This window comes from Scyliorhinus torazame, chromosome 19 (genome assembly GCF_047496885.1).
Source record: "Scyliorhinus torazame isolate Kashiwa2021f chromosome 19, sScyTor2.1, whole genome shotgun sequence".
In the NCBI taxonomy this organism is placed as follows: domain Eukaryota; kingdom Metazoa; phylum Chordata; class Chondrichthyes; order Carcharhiniformes; family Scyliorhinidae; genus Scyliorhinus; species Scyliorhinus torazame.
Window position 1 is genome coordinate 92,888,539 of NC_092725.1, and position 21,792 is coordinate 92,910,330.

Consider the following 21,792-nt stretch of genomic DNA (forward strand, 5'->3'; position numbering starts at 1 on the left):
ACCTCATCACACACACACGCACACCTCACACACATCCCTCACACACGCATACACATACCTCATCATACACATGCGCACCTCACACATACGTACACACACCTCACGCACACACACCTCACACACATGGACACCCACCCACACACACCTCACACACATCTCACACACATACATATACCTCATCTCACACACACACCTCACACATACGTACACACACCTCACGCACACACACCTCACACACATGGACACCCACCCACACCTCACACACATCTCACACACATACATATACCTCATCTCACACACACACACCTCACACATGTACACACACCTCACACATGTACACACACCTCACAGACATACATATACCTCAACACATACACACCTCAGACACACATCTCATCACACATACACACATATACACACCTCACACATACATATACCTCATCTCACACACGCACACACCTCACACATACGTACACACACCTCACGCACACACACCTCACACACATGGACACCCACCCACACACACCTCACACACATACATATACCTCATCTCACACACACACACCTCACACATGTACACACACCTCACAGACATACATATACCTCAACACATACACACCTCTCACACACACCTCATCACACATACACACACCTCACAAACATATACCTCAACACATACACACCTCAGACACACATCTCATCACACACACACCTCACACTCACACACACCTCACACTCACACACACCTCACACATACACGTCATACACATACACACACCTCACACACACAGACACACACTTCTTCTACATTCAAATGCCTGAGCTTGCATTGGCAGTGGACACAATTAGCTGAGTGTATGTTTAGAATCGCATGCTATCTTTGTACTGCTGTCCTATTTAAATTGTGTGCTTTGTTTCAAATCTTTTGCTTGTGATTTAGAGTGGAGCGTTTCCTTCCACAATTTCGTAAATGGAAATAAAACGAATCCTTGAAACGCGGCCCAATCTCAGCGTTTCCAACCCGTCAGCCAGGAGCCCAGTGCGGTTCCTGCACCCACTCCATTCGGGCAACGGGCACTTTCCATTGATCCATTTCCTTTTGCTATTCCTGATTTATTTACTCGTCGGACGTCATTGATTAAAACCGCTAGCCTCGATCACTTCCTCCACCATCCTTAAACAGCGATGAAAGGGAAATATAAAATGAAAGTGCTGCCAATGTGAAAGCAAAATAACAACCACTGAGGGAGAAAGGATTAACTCTCCGCGCAGGTTAAATGTCAAGCGGTCATTGCAAATGCACTCGTTTGCTCTGAAGGACATTGTTACCGAGTTTCAGGATTCCCGTGTGGTTATAAAGCCAGACAGTACAGAAGAGGCCATTCTGCCCATCCAGTCTGCACCGAAAAAACAACACTAAATCTACCCATGTCTGCGTGGGTTTCATCCGGGTGCTCCTGTTTCCTCCCACAGACCAAAGATGTGAAGGTTAGGTGGATTGACCATGTTAAATTGCCCCTTAGTGTCCAAAGATGTAAAGGTTAGGTGGATTGATCATGTTAAATTGCCCCTTGGTGTCCAAAGATGTGCAGGTTAGGTGTAGTTAAGGGGAAAGGGCGGGGGATTGGGTCTAAGTAGGATGCTCTCTCAGAGGATTGGTGCAGCCTCGATGGGCCGAATGGCCTCTTTGTGCACTGTAGGAATCCTGTGGTTTAATTCTATGATTCTAATCCCACTTTCCATCATCTTGAATCCTGTCGGTTGCGGGAGCTCCCCCTCTCAGAGTGGCATGGCTGATTTAGAGCAACCTTATTTCAGCACCACGGTCAGCGATATCGCCGCCTGGGTGTGTAGCACACAAGACCGGAGCTTCAGCTGGGAGTGAGAGAACAGATAGAGGCAAACGGGTACCTGAGAAATCGGGAGATTCATTGGGAGAGAAGGGGATTGCAGGAGTGACTGAAATATGGTTAATAACTCACAAAATATTAGTAAGGAGCGAGCAACAAACTGAGGCTATTTTGTGAATTTTAAAGTTAATTACTTTATATCCTTCTAAATACAAATTGAACACACGAAAACTGCAAATATATCGACATAGAGTTAAAATCGCTGCGCTATCCATTCGCAAACGAGATTGTATTTACACATTTTTTCAGCAGTCAAAACAGCCAGATATTCAGCACCAATCGGTTGGTTTGGAAATGTAACGATTGTTAGTGTAGACGACAACAAAACAAAAAGAACCATCAGGATGGAAACAGGTTGATATCAAAGTTTGGGTTTGCGATTTCCATCCTATTTCTTTTCTCTCGCTTCATCCGATTTTCTCTTGGAATATGGTGCTAATCTCCATCATTGACATCTCTTCATTATTCAACTTCTCAATTGGCAATTCGGCAATTGACGCAATCCAAATGGTTCCATCTGCTCCGAACATGTGGATCTACCCACACACATCTGCGTCAGAAAAAGTTGCCATAATTAATTCCGCGAGTTCCAATAAATAGCGGGGGGTGAGCCCCACACACACATTTTTCACGAAGATCGAGCTCTGGCGAACAAGCTGAGCATTATCCCTGCCATTGACGACACCAGGCTGGGCTGTCAAGTGTCACTCCTCGCAATGAAGACCGAAGTTGCTCCCCAGTGCCTCGTGGAAAAGAGGAGCCTGATTGAGGATATTCGGGAGGGCAGAGAGCCGGGTAGCTCTGCCCCTGAGCTTGCTGGCCATTCGCTTAGCTTCACTTCGGAACAGGAGGGAGGCAGGGACCTGGTAACTTTCAGCTTTACTCTCCGAAAGGTCAAGAATTCTGCTCTCTCCCGCGCCATCAACATTTTCGAGGTAGGTTTAATTTTTTTGACTGGTTGGAATCTTCGGTTTCAGATTAAGTGAATTATTTTTATTGCGCGCACTGAGGAATGTTTTGTGTCAGCTCCTTTGTAAATATCTCTTCGCTGAGGTTTTGTTTTATTGCAATTTGTTTCTGAAAAGAAAACCGTAAAGCAATTTAAAATAAATGCAGAAAGGTTGAGGAATCTACACCGCAGTCCAACAGAGTAGAGACATTTTGAAACAGAAACAGAAGGTGCTGGGAATGCTCAGCACCTGTGGAGAGGGAAACAGAGTTGGTCATGTCGACTTGAAACATTAACCCCTGTTTCTCTCTCCACAGGCCTTGCCTAACCCGCTGAGCATTTCCAGCACTTCTGTTTTCTTGAAGTGTTTTGATTCAGATTTCCAGCACCAGCAGGATTTTATTTTTGCATGGGCGCCGATTGCTCCTTCAACCCTGGAGCGAAAATGCAAAGGAAACTCCGCAACGCACTCCCCAATAAATCCTGGATTTCAAACTCAATCGGACTCAAATTCAGATTTTAGATTTGGGTGAATTAGAGAGGAATTTGCACCCAGTTAATTGTGTCCAATGTAAATGCAATCCCAGGCATTTGAATGTAGAGGACGTGTGTGTGGGATGAGTTGTGTGAGGGTGTATATGTGTAATGAGGTGTGTGATAACTGGGTGTGATAAGGTGTGTGTGAGGGTGGATGCTTGTAATGGTGTGTGTGTGATGAGTTGCATGTTTTTAAAATTCATTTACGGGATGTGGGCATCACTGGTTAGACCAACATTTATTGCCCGTCCGTAATTGCCCTTCAGAAGGTGATGGTGAATTTCCTTCTTGAACCGTTGCAATCCTTGAGGTGTAGGTAAACACACTGTGCTGTTAGGGAGGGAATTCCAAGATTTTGCCCCTTCGACCCTGAAGGAACGCCAATATATTTCCAAGTCAGGGTGGTGAGTGACTTGGAGGGGAACCTCCAGGTGGTGGGGTTCCCAGGTATCTGCTGCTCTTGTCCTTCTAGATGGTAGTGGTCGTGGGTTTGGAAGGTGCTGTCGAAGGAACCTTGGTGAGTTACTGCAGTGCATCTCGTAGATGGTGTACACACGGCTGCCACTGTTCGTCGGTGGTGGTGGGAGTGAATGTTTGTGGAAGGAGCAGCAATCAAGCGGGCTGCTTTGTCCTGGATGGTGTTCAGCTTCTTGAATGTTTTTGGAGCTGCACTCATCTAGGCAAGTGGAGAGTATTCCATCACACTCCTGACTTGTGCCTTATAGATGGTGGACAGGCTTTGGTGGGTCAGGAGGTGAGTTACTCATCATAGGATTCTTAGCCTTTGAGTTGCCCTGGTAGCCACAGTATTAGTGTGGCTAGTCCAGTTCAGTTTCTGATCAATGGTAACCCCAGGATATTGATTGCACGGGATTCAGCAATGGTAATGCCATTGAATGTCAAGGGGTGATGGGCAATGATTAGATCCTCTCTTGTAGGAATTTGGCATTGCCTGGCACTTGTGTGGCACAAATGTAACTTGCCACTTGTTAGCCCAAGTATGTGTATGTATGATGAGGTGTGTGTGGTATGGTATCTGAGTGATGAGATGTGTGCGAGGATGAGTATGATGAAATTTGTGAGGGTATGTGTGTGAAGGGGTGTGTGTGATGGTGTGTGTATGTGTAATGAGATGTGTGTAATGAGGTAGATGTGATGAGTTATGTGTGAGGGTGCATGTGTGTAATGGGGTATGTATGTGATGAGGTGTGTATGACACAGTCTGTGTGATATGGTATGCATGATGAGGGGTGTGTGAGGTGCGTGGTTGATGAGGTGGGTGTATGTGAGGTGCAGGCGTGAGTGTGCGTGTGTGTGATGAAGTGGATGTGAAGGGGTGTGTGTGAGGGTGTGTATGTGTGTGTGATGGGGTGTGTGTGTGTAATGAGGTATGTGTGGTATGTGTGATAGGTGTGTGTGAAGGGGTGTCTGTGAAGGGATGTGTGTGATGGGGTGTGTATGTGGTGAGGTATGTGTCGTATGGTGTGTGAATGATGAGGTGTGTGTGACGATGTGTATAATGAGGCGTTTGTGAGGGTATGTGTGTGAAGGGGTATGTTAATGAGATGTGCATATTTAAAAACAATAAATTTAGAGGACCCAATTCATTTTTCCAATTAAAGGGCAATTTAGCGTGGCCAATCCACCTACCCTGCACATCTTTGGGTTGTGGGGGCGAAACCCATGCAAACGCAGGGAGAATGTGCAAACTCCACACAGACAGTGACCCAGAGCCGGGATTGAACCTGGGACGTCGACGCCATGAGGCAGCAGTGCTATTTGAGATGTGTATCTTGAGGTGTGTGTGAAGAGGTGTGTGTGAAGATCGATGTGAGTAGTGCAGTGTGTGTGATGAGTGTGTGTGAGGATGAGTGTATGCAATGGGGAGTGTGTGATGATGTGTGTGTGATATGGTGTGTGTGATGAGGTGTGTGTGAGGATGTGTGTGATAAGGTGATTGTGAGGATATGTATATGAAGGTGTGTGTGTGCACAATGAAGGTGTAATGAGGTGTGTATGTGTCAGGATTGTCAGAGGATACAACAGAATGTAGACCGGTTGGAGATTTGGGCACAGAAATGGCAGATGGAGTTTAATCCGTACAAATGCGAGGTGATGCATTTTGGAGGATCAAATCTAGGTATGAATTATATTGTAAATGGCAGAACACTTAGGAACATTAACATACAGAGGGATCTGGGCATGCAGGTCCACAGTTTCCTAAAAGTGGCAACACAGGTGGCCAAGGTGATTAAGAAGGCATATGGCATGGTTACCTTCATCAGCCAGGGCATTGAGTACAGGAGTTGGGAAATCATGTTGCAGCTGCATAAAACCTTGGCTAGGCTGCATTTGGAGTATTGCATGCAGTTCCGATCATGACATTATCGGAAGGACGTGGAAGCTTTGGAGAGAGTACAAAGAAGGTTCACCAGGATGTTGCCTGGTCTCGAGGGTGTTGGATATGAGGAGGGGTTGAATAAACTAGGATTGTTTTCACTGGATAGTCAGAGGCTAGGGAGACCTGATCAAGATTTACAAAACTATGAGAGGCAGAGACAGGGTGGATAGTCAGATGCTTTTTCCAAGGGTGGAAGTGTCAATTAAAAGGGGCACAGGTTCAAGATGAGAGGAGGAAGGTTTAAGGGAGATGTGCTGGGTACGTCTTTCACACACAGAGAGTGGTGGGTGCCTGGAATGCACTGCCAGAGGATGTGGTGAAAGCAGGCACGTTAGCAACATTTAAGAGGCATCCGCCCCCGCCAAAGCCCGCGCTGCCTCGCGGGGTCCACGAAAAAAAATAACATGAGTGTCCCATGCAGTCGGGAACACGGCCCATTGGGGACGGAGCATCGGGGTGGGCCTCAGGTAACATCCTGAGGCCATCCATATGGCGTGCGGCGTACTCCCTGAGTTTGCAGTTTTTGAGGGGGCGGAGCATTGCAAAATCAGTGCCGACCCCGATTTTGACATAAACAGGGATTCTTCGGCTGATTAACAAACGCAATTTATTTTACCTGAGTGTACCTGAAGTGAATCTGGTGGTAGTTTCAAATTCTTCATCCAGTTTTCAGCGTGAAGCAATGTAAAAAATAACAAGGATTTCTGAAAATAGAATCATCCAATCACAAGACACAGGTTAACTCAGGTTAATTTAACTTTGTGAGGCATGGGGGGTAATGTGGACAATATTAAACTGACCATTCATTATTTCATTGAGTTCAATTGAAGTTACTCCATTATGGCCTAGAATACACAATCAATTCAATTTAATCCATTTTACATTGTGTTGCCAACTGTCCAAGGTTGTCCTGGAGTCTGCAAAATTTATAGATCAATCTCCTGGACAACCTTATAAATACCTTAGTCAAAAATAGTAGGAGCATTCAAAATGTGTTATTTTGAGTTACTTTCAACTGATCAATTTAATTCCTTATAAGAAAAAAATGGGATATTATGTCATGTGGGAGTACCTTTAAGAAATGGGTGTTTATAAATGGGTGTGTATATAAATATCTGTAGTGAGAGTACCTTTAAGAAATGAGTGTTTACTACTGCAGTGATGTCAGAGAGTGGGTGGAGCTGGGCTGTCTGTCAGCTTTTTACTTTTATTTTTGAGCAGGCTGCAGGGTGTGTTTTCGTTTCGTTTTCAGTGTGGGAGCTGAAGCCAGACAGAGCAGCTGTACTGTTGATCTCTCTGCCATGAAAATACTATCTCTTGATCATTTGGTGAATTCAGAATTATAAATGTTTTCAGTAGTGCCTTTAACCTGATGTGCTTCTGATAAAGGCTTTGTTTTTAAGTCGTATGGATGTTAAAAAGGAAAGCTTAAAGGTTTACTTAGTGTTGTAGTCTTTGGGGGTTGTATTTGAATTAATGGTTGCTAAGATGTTCACTGTATGTTTTAAAAAGGTTAACTTGAGTTCATAGAATAAACATTGTTTTGCTTTAAAAAATACTTTTCCATTTTTGCTGTACCACACTTGTAGAGTGGGCTGTGTGCTCCCCATACCACAATCTAGTAAAAGTTGTGGGTAAGGTGAACTCCATGATACACTTTGGGGTTCTCTAAACCCTGGCCCATAACAATTAGGAATAAAGGCTTGGGAACCTGCAGCGGTACATCCAGCCAGCACTGGCAGTGCTCAGACTGGCACCCTGATTCAAAGTTAAAATGGCCCGAAGTGAGACTGGCATTAAAGGATTGATGAATGTGATGACTTTGTTTTTGTAGGCGTGTGAAGCTCAAATCCACCACATGGAAAGCAGAGAAGTCAGAAAGGGCAAAGGTGGGGCGGATGACCTAGATTTCTTCATCAGATGTGAGGTGCACAGTTCCAGAATCATTACCCTGATAAACTCTTTAAAAAAAGTGGCTGAAGATGTCAGCATGAGTAAAGAGGAGAAAGGTAAGGGACTTCTATCAATGGGAAGCTGCTCAGGAAACTCAGATTTGCCCCATTTTCGATAAGTCTAAATTTATATTGCAACTTCAGCTTTGGTGTGAAGTAGTTTTTTTAAAAATTCATTCATGAGAACGTGCGACTGACTAGGCCAGCATTTACTGTCCATCCATAATTCCCCTTGAGATGTTGATGGTGACTGCCGTTTTGAACCAATACAGTGCATGATTTTCATATTGAAACACCAAGTTTCAAACCACAGCCCAATCTGACTCAGAACAGAGGTGGAGTGGTTTCCCTGGAGAGGAACATGAAAATAAGATTGGATTAGGACTACTGCTGGCATGTTGTGATTTCTGTGTGATTCTGTGTGAAGCTGCTAGATCCAACTCGCCACATGCTGCAACCGTAGATAGTCATTCTGAAGCAGGTTCACTTCATACTGACTTTACAAAGCTGTGGTATGAATCACGAGTGTGTCAGGAGGATGCTGATTAAGGATTCACAGGGCAATATTAATGGTACATTTTGCAACTGACCACTCCAACTGGGGAGTCTGATCTGCCTGGGGTTCATGTAATGGCAGGGGTGGCATTCACCTCGGGCATTTCCATGGGGAGGGTTTTTGGTTTTCATTCAAACCATCCAGTAATGGTGAACTTGAAACCATCATCAATTGTTATAAAAACCCATCTGGCTCACTAAACGTCCTTCAGAGAAGGAAATCTGCTGTCCTTATCCTATCTGGCCCACATGTGATTCTATAGACCTAAGCAGTGGGGTTAACTCTAAGCTGTCCTCAAGGGGAAACTAGGGATGGGCAACAAATGCTGGCCTTGCCAGTAATAACTGTGCATCTGGAAGAATGAATAAATCCATCTGAGGAGTCTACAACGGGAGCAGTGAATTGTAAAATCTCTTCCGTATTGAAATAAACCTAGCCTTAAATCTCTGAATGGTTTCAAGATGATACATTCTCTCTTTTCCAGTCCCTTGGTTTCCCCAAAAAATCCAAGATCTTGACAGGTGTCATCATCTGATTATCAAATTCGAACCTGATCTGGATCAAGACCATCCAGTAAGTTTGTTAGTTCACTGAACCTCTGTGTACAGAAGATTGATATTGGATCAGATTCAACAGAAACGTTAACGCATAACCCAATCAGTGGGGCAATGGCAGTAATTAAGTATTTCTTTCCCCCAATTAAGGGTTACCAAGATCTGGGATATAGAGAACGCAGATCTCACATCGCAAGTCTGGCACTTAATTATAAGCAGTAAGTGTGTCTCACTTCATCATTGAACTTATAATTCATAAGAGAAATATGCTTGAAAAACATCTACATAATAATTATTTCCGCTCGGTGAAGCTTTGAATCTTTATGAAATGTAAACATGTTAGAGTAAAATTAATAGCAAATGATCGGAAGGATAAATTTAGAAGAATCCTTAAATGTGGATTGAAAGCTCATATGTTCAGATGTGAAGTTTGACATGTCTTTTTTCAATAGGGGAGAGCCATTACCAAAGGTGGAGTACACAACAGAAGAAATAGCAACATGGTGAGAATCCCTCTTATGATTTGAGGTTTGACAGCATTCTAATTGAAACATTTGTAGTATGACTATATGGCTGGATATGGGTCTACATTGGTTATGTAACAAGGTGAGCAAGGCAGATGCTCATACGTTCAAACCAATCATGGTAAATTAATAAATCTGCTCAATTGTTAGATTGACACCAGAAAGAAAATGATTGTGAAAAGCTGCTGAATAATTATAAACCACATCTAGTTCACTCATATCCTTCAAGGGAGGTAACCTGCTGTCCTTAACCTGCATGGACCTACTTGAAATGACAAAGAAATTGGAGCCTGTTCCACTGCTATTCAATTAGATCATGGCCGATCTGGACCTCAATCCCATTGACTCACCTTTGCTCTATATTCCTTGATATACTTACTCAACAAAAGCATACCAATCTCAGTCTTCAAAAATTACAACTGATCTCCAGCATTTTGTGCGAGACAGCTCCTGATTACCAATACCAGGCAATCACACTTCCAATGCCATTGGAGGTTAGTTTGAAAAAAAATAAGGAAAAGGGATGGATCAGTTTACTGCGAGAACTCACAAACTTCTAAGGATAACTAGGGATGGGTATAAATTCCAGCCTTTCCAGTGTTGCCCATGCCCTGAGTGCAGATAATATAATATTTGGTTTGTTGCCATAGTGATGTTAAAGCATGAATCCTGAGTCTGCACTAAGTCTAGCTCTAAGAATCTACTCAAATAGGCTCTTAAACAACGCTCACTTATACTGCGATCAATTTCAATAAAATAAACTCTGCAAACAGTATAGATTCTGTCTTATTAAAAATAGTATATGCTGAATGTAGCGCACAAAGACTCCGAGAGATGAATAGAGTGAAATCAATGAGCCTTTATTAAGCGTGTCTGTTCCCCCGCAGCTCGATAGTAGAATGGCCTGCGGGGGAGGACTCCGGCTTCTTATACTCCGCCTTCAGGGCGGAGCTAGAGGTCAACGGCCAACCAGGACCCGGGATCTGTCAGCCAATGACATTAGGGCTTCCAGTCCCACATGACCCCTAATACATACTACCACATTCACCCCTTGTCAAAAATGAACCCGGCGGGGTGATACTTCGCATGGTGGTAAGGGTTTACAGGGCTGGTCCTGGGAGGAAAACATTCATATGGCAATACAGTATGTACAATTTTGTCCTGTTTCAACTATTTACAGAAGGTATCGGGAGAAAAAGCAAAATGTTCTTGTGAAAAGTCCATATATTGATTTAGATCGACGCCACGAGTCGTTCGGGCGGTCTGGTCGTCCGTGTCGATCGCCTCGGCTCCGGTGGTGGTGATGGTGCTTGTTCCGGTGTTGTCGTCTCCGGGAGCCTTACGGTTTCAGCTTGGGCTTTATTCTTGGTCGGGCCTGAGGGGAGGGGAACCGATCATCCTGGGAAGGGGGCGGTCGCGGGGTGCGGCGGTGGCAGGAAGGGGGGGGGTTGGGTGAATGGTGTCGGGGGGGTGTGTGTGTTGCCGGCGGGCGCCAGATCCCGCAGGGAGACCGTGTCCTGTCGGCCGTCGGGGTACTCCACGTAAGCGTACTGCGAGTTCGCGTGGAGGAGGTGAACCCTTTCGACCAACGGGTCCGCCTTGTGTGCCCGCACATGCTTTCGGAGCAAGATGGGTCCTGGGGCCGCCAGCCAGGTCGGCAGCGACGTTCCAGAGGAGGACTTCCTAGGGAAGACAAGGAGACGCTCATGAGGCGTTTGATTAGTGCTCGTACATAATAGCGACCGGATGGAGTGGAGAGCGTCCGGGAGGACCTCCTGCCACCGTGAAACTGGGAGGTCCCTGGACCGTAGGGCCAGTAGGACGGTCTTCCAGACCGTGCCGTTCTCCCTCTCTACTTGCCCATTCCCCCGGGGGTTGTAGCTGGTCGTCCTGCTTGAGGCTATGCCCTTGCTGAGCAAGAACTGGCGCAGCTCGTCACTCATGAAAGAGGACCCCCTGTCGCTGTGGACGTATGCGGGGCAACTGAACAGTGTGAAGATGGTGTTCAGGGCTTTAATGACTGTGGCCGCGGTCATGTCAGAGCAGGGGATGGCGAATGGGAAGCGGGAGTACTCGTTCACCACATTAAGGAAGTATGTGTTGCGGTCGGTGGAGGGGAGGGGCCCTTTGAAATCCAGACTAAGGCGTTCAAAGGGGCGGGAAGCCTTAATCAGGTGCGCACCATCCGGCCTGAAAAAATGCGGTTTGCATTCTGCGCAGATGTGGCAGTCCCTTGTGATTGTACGGACCTCCTCTAAAGTGTATGGGAGGTTGCGGGACTTGATAAAGTGGAAAAACCGAGTGACCCCCGGGTGGCAGAGGTCCTCGTGGAGGGTTTGGAGGCGGTTAATTTGTGCGTTGGCACATGTGCCGCGGGATAGGGCATCGGACGGCTCGTTCAGCTTTCCGGGACGATACAAGATCTCGTAGTTGAAGGTGGAGAGCTCGATCCTCCACCTTAAGATCTTGTCGTTTTTGATTTTGCCCCGCAGTGCATTATCGAACATGAAGGCTACCGACCGTTGGTCGGTGAGGAGCGTGAATCTTCTGCCGGCCAGGTAATGCCTCCAATGTCGCACGGCTTCCACTATGGCTTGGGCTTCCTTTTCCACTGAGGAGTGGCGGATTTCTGAAGCGTGGAGGGTTCAGGAGAAAAAGGCCACGGGTCTGCCCGCTTGGTTAAGGGTGGCCGCTAGAGCTACGTCGGAGGCGTCGCTCTCGACCTGGAAGGGGAGGGACTCATCGCTGGCGCGCATCGTGGCCTTTGCGATATCCGCTTTGATGCGGCTGAAGGCCTGGCAAGCCTCTGTCGACAGAGGGAAGGTCGTGGTCTGTATTAGGGGGCGGGCCTTGTCTGCGTACTGGGGGACCCACTGGGCGTAGTATGAAAAAAACCCCAGGCAGCGTTTCAGGGCTTTTGAGCAGTGCGGGAGGGGAAATTCCATGAGGGCGCGCATACGTTCGGGGTCGGGGCCTATTATCCCATTGCGCACTACGTAGCCCAGAATGGCTAGCCGGTTGGTGCTAAAAACGCACTTGTCCTCGTTGTACGTGAGGTTCAAGGCTTTGGCGGTCTGGAGGAATTTTTGGAGGTTTGCGTCGTGGTCCTGCTGGTCGTGGCCGCAGATGGTTACATTGTCGAGATACGGGAACGTGGCCCGCAACCCATGTTGATAAACCATTCGGTCCATCTCCCGTTGGAAGACCGAGACCCCGTTTGTGACGCCAAATGGGACCCTTAGGAAATGGTATAATCGCCCGTCTGCCTCGAAGGCTGTGTACTTGCGGTCACTTGGGCGGATGGGGAGCTGATGGTAGGCGGACTTGAGGTCCACGGTGGAGAAGACTTTATATTGGGCAATCCGATTGACCATGTCGGATATGCGGGGGAGAGGGTACGCGTCTAGTTGTGTGTACCTGTTGATGGTCTGGCTATAGTCTATGACCATCCTTTGTTTCTCCCTTGTCTTCACTACTACCACCTGTGCTCTCCAGGGACTATTGCTGGCCTGGATTATGCCTTCCTTTAGTAACTGCTGGACTTCGGACCAAATGAAGGTCCGGTCCTGGGCGCTGTACCGTCTGCTCCTAGTGGCGACGGGTTTGCAATCCGGGGTGAGGTTCGCAAACAAGGACGGGGGTTGCACCTTGAGGGTTGCGAGGCTGCAGATAGTGAGTGGGGGTATTGGGCCGCCGAATTTGAACGTAAGGCTCTGTAGATTGCACTGGAAATCTAATCCCAGTAATGTGGGGGCGCAGAGTTGGGGAAGGACGTGTAGTTTGTAGTTTTTGAACTCCCTCCCCTGCACCGTTAGGGTAACTATGCAGAAACCTTTGATCTGTACGGAGTGGGATCCTGCAGCTAGGGAAATCTTTTGTGCGCTGGGATAGGTGGTCAAGGAACAGCGTCTTACCGTGTCGGGGTGGATAAAGCTCTCCGTGCTCCCGGAGTCGACTAGGCATGGTGTCTCGTGCCCGTTTATTAGCACCGTTGTCGTCGTCGTCTGGAGTGTCCGGGGTCGAGCTTGATCGAGCGTTATTGAAGCAAGACGTGGTTGTAGTAGTGGAGCGTCTTCCTCGAACCCCGTGGAGCCGTCGACACTGGGGTCCGTTGTTGCCGTCCAAGATGGCGTCGGGGATGAACAAAATGGCTGCCCCCATACATCGCACATGGCTGGGGGGTCACAAGATGGTGGCGGGGGTGGACAAAATGGCCGCCCCCATGCATCGTACAGGTCTGGGGTGGTCCAAGATGGCGGCGCCCTTCCTCCCCTCGTGGTGGCCGGGACCCAAAATGGCGGCGTCTGCGGGTCGCACATGGGGCGCTGGGGGGGTTGGGGAGCGTTAGGACCGCGCGGGGCTCCCTCATCTCTGGGGACAGCGGTGGTCGGGACCCAAATTGGTAGCGCCGGCGGGTCATACGTGGGGACGGGGGGGGGGGGTGGGAGCGTAAGCAGCGTGCAGGGCTCCCTGTTCTCCCGGGACCGCGGTGGTCGGGACCCAGAGTGGCTGCGCCTGCGGGTCGTACATGGGGCGCTGGGGGGGTTGGGGAGCGTAAGCGGCGTGCAGGGCTCCCTGTTCTCCCGGGACAGCGGCGACCTCGCGGGACCGGCACACAACCGCGAAATGGCCCTTTTTCCCGCAGCTCTTGCAGATTGCTGCGCGGGCCGGGCAGCGCTGCCGGGGGTGTTTCGCCTGGCCGCAGAAATAGCAGCGGGCACCCCCGGTGCGACTTGGCGTTTGGACCGCGCAAGCCTGTGGGGTGTCCGGGGGGGGGTGGTGGGTTTGTCGCGATGGGTACGTACGGAGCCCAATGGGCTGCCGCGCGGTCGGGGCCGTAGGCGCGGGTATTCCGCGCGGCCACGTCTAGGGAGGCTGCTAGGGCCCGTGCCTCTGAGAGTCCTAGCGACTCTTTTTCTAGAAGTCTTTGGCGGATTTGGGAGGAATTCATACCTGCCACAAAAGCATCGCGCATTAACATGTCCGTGTGTTCATTTGCGTTCACCGAAGGGCAGCTGCAGGCTCGTCCCAAAATCAGCAGCGCGGCGTAGAATTCGTCAATCGATTCTCCGGGACTTTGCCGTCTCGTCGCGAGCTGGTAGCGAGCGTAGATTTGGTTAACTGGGCGGACATAGAGGCTTTTCAGTGCTGCGAACGCCGTCTGAAAATCGTCCGCGTCTTCGATGAGGAAGAAAATCTCCGTGCTTAACCTCGAGTGCAGGACCTGTAGTTTTTGGTCTTCTGTGACCCGGCCGGTGGCCGTTCTGAGGTAGGCCTCGAAACAAGTCTGCCAGTGCTTGAAGGCTGCTGCCACGTTCACTGCGTGGGGGCTGATCCTCAGGCATTCCGGGATGATCCTGAGCTCCATAGTCCTTTTTAGGCACGCTTAATAAATTGTAGCGCACAAAGACTCCGAGAGACGAATAGAGTGAAGTCGATGAGGCTTTATTAAGCATGTCTGTTCCCCCGCAGCTCGATAGTAGAATGGCCTGCGGGGGAGGACTCCGGCTTCTTATACTCCGCCTTCAGGGCGGAGCTAGAGGTCAACGGCCAACCAGGACCCGGGATCTGTCAGCCAATGACATTAGGGCTTCCAGTCCCACATGACCCCTAATACATACTACCACTCTGAAATTCTGAAATAAATGCAAAAATAATGGAAATTTTCAGCAGCCCTGTCAATATCGTGAAAGGAAATAGACAGGTTAAGAATTCTGGTAGGAGCTTCCTTTGATGTTGGTTGCCATCCTGAATATAACATGTGCTTGGTTTGCGTATTGACAACACCCTGTGTATTTTGAGCATTTTTGTGTATATTTCTTTGTATAACAACACTTCAAAAATTCTTAATTGGCTGTAAAGTGTTTTGAGAAATCCAATGGTTGTGAAACCACTCTAAGGGGCCGAATGGCCTACCCCACCTCCTATTCTTTGTTCTTATTAAGGCATTGATTTGAATATGGAAATCTATCCATTTGATTGCAATCTAATTGCAGATTTATTTTTCAAGGCGCTTCATATTTGGTAATTTTATTGTCAGAAAGTTCATCCCATTTTGTATTTTCAGTTTTTATAGAGACCTGAGTATATTTCTAAATGTCTTGGTTAATGAAAGGGGTGTGGTATTGCAGTGGTTCTGTCACTGGGTGAAAAATTCTGAAAACTCAATCTGACAGTTTGAGACTTTGAACTCAGTTTTAAAAGTTCTGGAAACAAACATCTGGCACCAGTAAAGGTAACCATAAAGTTGTTGTACAAACCCATCTGGTTCACTAATGTTCTTTAGGGAAGGAAACCTGCAGTCCTTACCACCTCTGACCCACATCAACACGGTTGACTCTTTATTGTCCATTGCAGTGGCTTTGTAATCATGGACAATGAATGCTGGGCTTTTTGGCCATGCCAAAATCCTGAGAATGAATTATAATATGCTTCTGATAATCTATGTGCTTGTTATGCCAGGAAGGAGGTCTACATTAAGTTGTCTACCTTGTACCCAAGTCATGCCTGCAAGCAATTTCTGGATGCCTTCCACATTCTGGAGAAAGACTGTGGCTATCGGGCGGACAATATCCCTCAACTTCAAGATGTCTCCAGTTTCTTGAAAGGCAAGTGTTACATCTCATTGGAGCTTTCGGCCTGTTTTGACAGTGATTGTGAAGCAATAAAGTTAATCCAACTCCCTGACCACTCTGACTTTTTGCTTTCATTTTCTAGAGAGGACAGGTTTTCACCTGCGCCCTATTGCTGGTCTCCTATCACCCAGAGATTTCTTATCCAGCCTGGCATTCCGAGTTTTTCAATGCACTCAGTACATCCGTCACTCATCATCACCAATGCACTCTCCTGAACCGTGAGCCTAATATCTGTGTGCGTGGGTGTGTGTGCGCATGTGTACGTGCGTGTGTCTGAGTGCAGTGATTGTGTGTGCGTGTAGGTGTCCATCCGTGTATTCATGTCTGCATTCATGTGTTCGTACATGTGTGTAGGTGAGCCAATATGTGTAAGTATTTGTTAAGTGTGTGTACTCTGTGTGCATATATGTGCATGTATGTGAGAACATGCTTATGTGCATGTGTAATTTCTGTGCATGTGCGTGCATATTCTCTGTGTATTTGAATGCATTTATGTGTGTGCGTGCGACTGTGTATATGTGTACATTTTTGTGTGTGCTATTTGTGTTTTTCTCTAAAATTTAAATTACCCAATTCTTTTTTTATTTAATTAAGTGGCAATTTAGCGTGGCCAATCCACCTACACTGCACATCTTTGGGTTGTGGAGGTGAGACCCACGCAGACACGGGGAGCATGTGCAAACTCCACATAGACAGTGACCCAGGGCTGGGATCGAACCCGGGTTCTCGGTGCAACTGCACCACTGTGCCGCCCCTGTGAGTAAGGGGCTGGTTTAGCACACTGAGTGATGGTCAGTCAGAGGTGATGGTCTGTCAGGAATGATGATCAGTATGGAGTGGATTGTCAGCTAGGAATGATGGTCAGTCAGATGTGATGGTCAGTCAGAGCTGAGTTGTCATCCAGGAATGGTGGTCAGTCAGGAATTATGGTCATCCAGGACTGATGGTCATCCAACAGTGGGTTGTCAGTCAGGAGTGGGTTGGCAGCAGGAGTGATGGTCAGTCAAGAGTGATAGTCAGCTTGGAGTGGGTTGTCAGCCAGGACTGGGTTGTCAGCCAGGAATGATGGTCAGCCAGGAGTGGGTTGTCAGCCAGGAGTGATGGTCAGTCAGGTGTGATGGTCACCCAGAAATGATGGCCTGTCAGGAATGATGGCCAGCCAGGAGTGATGGTCAATTAAGAGTGAACCATCAGCCAGGAATGATGACAGTCAGCCAGGTGCGATGGTCAGCCAGGTGTGATGGTCACCCAGAAATGATGGCCTGTCAGGAATGATGGCCAGCCAGGAGTGATGGTCAATTAAGAGTGAACCATCAGCCAGGAATGATGACAGTCAGCCAGGTGCGATGGTCAGCCAGGTGTGATGGGCAGTCAGGTGTGATGGGCAGTCAGGTGTGATGGGCAGTCAGGTAAGATGGTCAGATCTGAGAAGCTGCTTATAAAATAAATGAAAATGATTAGTGACACTGTCATTCTTCTTTACAGTGACTGCTGTCATGAATTATTGGGACACATTCCTATGTTGGCAGACAAACAGTTTGCACAATTCTCACAGGTAAAGTCTCACAATCTCACACTCTATTTAAGGTTCTAATTAAAATCCTGATTAAAATCAGGAAATCAAGAAACCAGAATTTTCAAACCCAAATATCTTGGAGGGTTGTGGGGCTGGAGGAGATAACAGAGATCGGGAGGGTCCAAGATCACGGAGATATTTGAAATCAAGGGTGAGAATTTTAAAATTGATGCACAAGTGAACTACATAAAATCATACAGTACAGAAGAGATCTTTTGACCCATCAAGCCTGCACCTGCAAAACACTACTCTAATCGACACTAATCCCACTTAACAGCACTTGGCCCATAGCCTTGAATGTTATGACATTTCAAGTCGTCACCTTTTTAAAGATTGTGAGGTCTTCTGTCTCATCTGCCTTCCTCGGCAGTGCATTCCAGATTCCCACCACCCTCTCGGTGAAAAATATTTTCCTCCGATCCCCTCTAAATCTCCTGCCTTTCACCTTAAAATTATACTCCTTTTGTTATTGATCATTCAACTAAGAAGAGCAGTTGCTTTCTATCCACCCTGTCCATGCCCGTCGTAGTCTTATACACCACAATCTGGTTCCCTCTCAGCCTTCTCTGCTCCAAAGAAAATACCCTGAGTTTACCCAACTTCTAAAATGCTCCATCCCAGGCAACATCCTGGCGAATCTCCTCTGCACCTCCTTTGGTGCAATCACATCCTTTCAATAGTACAGTGACCAGAATTGAACACAGTACTCCAGCTGTGGCCTTACCAAAGTCCTGTGCAGCTCCAACATAACCTCCTGCTCTCATAATCTATGTCATTACTGATAAAGGCTGATTTGTTATGTTGCAGGTGTAACATAAGTGGCTTCCTTGTGGTGCACTTGACAAAGGAAGGTTCAGACGTGGAGATAACTTCAACACGTTTATTAAACTATTTACACTTCTATTACTTGGGTTCAACATGACTGCTAATCCTACTATAGCTACCCAGACTGACTAACCAGCTGCTGCAATCCACGTGGCGGGAGTGATATTGAATCAACCCTGTGTCTGTACTCACTGACTGTCTCCACTGGAAAGAGGCAGATCATGTGTGTGGTGTCCTTTATATATGGGTTGGTGTAATGCCCCCCTGTGGTTGTGTCACCTCCTTGTGTATCGTGAATGTCTATTGGTCGCGTCCTATCTAACTGATCTATTGGTTGAGTGTGTGTGTGTGATGTTTCTGGTGCTCCCTCTAGTGTCTAGCTAGCCTACATGCATTTACATTGATGCACACCACCACAAAGGCAAGGGTCCCATATGCCTTCTTAACTATTCTATTGTCCTGCCAACTTCAGGGAACTGTGGACAAGTACCCCAAGACTCCTCTGCTCCACTGAGCTTCCTGGTGTCCTGCCATTCATTGAGTACTGTCCATGTGAAGTTTCCACATTCTCCCCGTGTCTGTGTGGGTCTCACCCGCACAACCCAAAGATGTGCAGCATAGGTGGGTTGGCCACACTACATTGCCCCTTAATTGGAAAAATGTAAATAAAATTACATTTTAAAAAATGAATCTATGGGTTCAAGCTACACTCCAGAGATGTCTGATTCTAAGATTTAATCAAACCTGGCATTTCTGAATTTCAAGAGTGCTGCACTTTCTGCTCCTGTCTTTTCGCTGAGATCTTGAACTGAGGTACTGTCTGTTCTCTCAGATGGATGTCAAAGATGCCAAGGCATTATTCAATGAAGGGCGAGAGAGTTCTCCCAGTCTTGAAGTGTTAAAACCCACACGGGACCCATGGGGACGACTCGATTGATCTCCCCATTGGGCTCGTGGAGTACGAGCTCTCCTGCAGATGGGTTGAGGCCCAACAGTGGGCCCATTAATTCCCCAAGATAAAAGTCGGCCCAGGAAGGAACCGGCATCTCAGGATGATCCCAGCTGGGACTTGGACTGTTACTTTGTTATTGTATTTCCTAGTGTGAGTAGGAAATAAACTATTTTTGACTCTCCTTTTCGGGACTCCTCGTTGACCACAATACTATGTCAACAGTTACATCTCAGCCAGGTCACTAAAACAAACTGTATAGTTATTTATCTAATTGCGGCACATGGGAGCTTGGAGTACAGAATTTAACTGACACGTGTGCCTGCATTAAAACATTCAAAGTGTCGAGAAGGGCTTTGACATATTTAATGGTGTAAAGTTGCTCTTTAAACGCAAGTTCAGTTTTTTTTTCAAATACTTCCACATACAAAATATTAGCTCCATTCATGTAACAACATGTTACTCTGGATGTGTTAACTGTATTATGTCCATCATTACAGATTATTAACATCAAAACTGTAAGATTAGCACTTCTATCTCCAGTAGAAGTGATCATTAAGGCACCATTAACATCACATCCTCAATGTTAATACAAAATGTATTCCCTATATTTCTAGTCTCACTTCATTCCACTCCCAGAAACAAAGAGAGTCTTCCCATTGACTAACAGTAAGCACAAGCAGATCAGTGCAGGACACCTACTTGCCCCTGTTACTCACCCCAATCCCAGCCACTTTCTCGCTGCCAATATATATATGGATGGACTCACCAAACAATTTCTGCCTGTTGGTGAGCCAGCATCGGCAGGGAGGAAAATCCCAGCAATGGCTCTGAAAAATCTCTGAAATGACTCACTGAACCCAACCACAATGTAATTTTCTCCAGGGTAATTGAACATGAGTATCTTTTTCAAATAATTTATCCTGAGATCGATTACACTCCCTCCAGGCCATTCCATTTTGAATACCCCAAAATTCTGCATTGTTGTGGCAACAATTGTAGAGCATCTATTTTATGAAAATAGTCCCATTATTTGAAACAATTTTTAAAAAGATTGTTAGGAAAATAAATGTAGCTTCAAGGGATTTATATTTGTATTGATAAACATTAGAAATAAGGTATAGTTTTAAATGGGTTTAATTTGATGTTTCTGTGCCTCGAAGGATAAAATCTGTAGTAAGATTCATGATGGACAAAGGTGTTTGAATGTGTGGGGTTGGTTTCAATTCTAACTGTGGTTCTATTGTACACACGAACAGAAATTGCTGGACAATTCAGCAGGTCTGACAGCATCTGTGGAGAGAGAACGGAGCTAAATGTTTGATATCTACAGTAGTGCTAAAGTTTGTGAGAAATTACTACAGTTTGGGAGACATTAGGCAGGATTCTCTGGTCTCTGACGCCAAAATCGCATTTGGCAATCGGCCGGAGAATCCCTGTTTGCATGCAATCGGGGGCAATGCTGCTTTTGCGATAATCCACCCCCTCAAAAAGACGGCATACGCTATCAGAACGGCCTCAGGACACCACCTGAGGCCCTCCCTCATGCTCCGCCCCAATGGGCCGAGTTCCCGGTGGCGTGGAACACTTATCCTATTTATTTTTGTGAACCCGGCGTGGCGGCTGAGGACTGAGTCCAGAGCCTCCACAGTCGGGTGGGAGCCGATCCGCGGGCAGGGGGGGCCAAGGCTGCGGGCAGTGTGGGGGATGGCCCAGGGGTGGAAAGCCTGGTAAAAATGGGCAGTTTTTGACAGGGTGGGTTCGTGCACAGCCGGCGCCATGTTGCAAGTTGAGGCTGCTGCAGGCGGCTGCCGTGCATGAACCCGGCAATTCTCTGGCCGTATCCGCAGCTAAAGCCAGGGGCTTTATGCTGCGTGCCTGCTATCCCCCCACCAGACGGAGGATCGGTGCAGCTTTTGCGCCGTTTTAAAAAATGCCACTGTTCTCACGTCGGTGTCAGCACTTAGTCTTCAATCTAGCCCATTATTTCAAAGAATTGTCGAAATTGGTGGCTGGGCCTTGGAGTTTGTGTAAAAGCCTTTAAGACCAAAGAAACCTGAAGGGAGAGGTGCAAAACCTGAAAGTGAAAACTTGCAGGAAGCAACGGAGGAAAAGCATAATTTAAAGGAAGATTTGAAAGTGTGACTTTTGAAAGCAGAATTTGAAATCACTCTCGTGAAAGCTGCAGTTCAGTGAGACAAAGTGGCCCACGGTATAAGAATCATCCTGGGGGAGAGGAGTTTTGAGGTGAAATCCACAGGCATTCACTTGGGTTCAGAGAGGAGTGTGTCTTCCCACAGTCATCTTGTTGCTTAAAGGGGACTTTGTGTGTTAATGAGACCATTGTAGTTTAACATGTACTTTGTAATCCGGGTTAATCTTAACATCGGTGTGCAGGCAGAGGCAGTGGCCTGGTTGTAATGT

At 47.0% G+C, this 21,792-nt stretch overlaps 1 protein-coding gene across 1 annotated transcript in view; it reads left to right on the forward strand.

Annotated features, from left to right (window-relative positions):
* Positions 1-2,554: 2,554 nt before the first annotated feature.
* Positions 2,555-21,792, forward strand: part of th2 (tyrosine hydroxylase 2) — a 38,271-nt gene continuing 19,033 nt past the window's right edge. The window contains exons 1-8 of the mRNA XM_072484770.1: positions 2,555-2,845; positions 7,632-7,806; positions 8,790-8,878; positions 9,010-9,077; positions 9,312-9,362; positions 15,846-15,991; positions 16,101-16,236; positions 17,504-17,573. Coding sequence (XP_072340871.1) covers positions 2,627-2,845; positions 7,632-7,806; positions 8,790-8,878; positions 9,010-9,077; positions 9,312-9,362; positions 15,846-15,991; positions 16,101-16,236; positions 17,504-17,573 — 954 coding nt within the window. The 5' untranslated portion in view covers positions 2,555-2,626. The remainder of the gene's footprint in view (positions 2,846-7,631; positions 7,807-8,789; positions 8,879-9,009; positions 9,078-9,311; positions 9,363-15,845; positions 15,992-16,100; positions 16,237-17,503; positions 17,574-21,792) is intronic.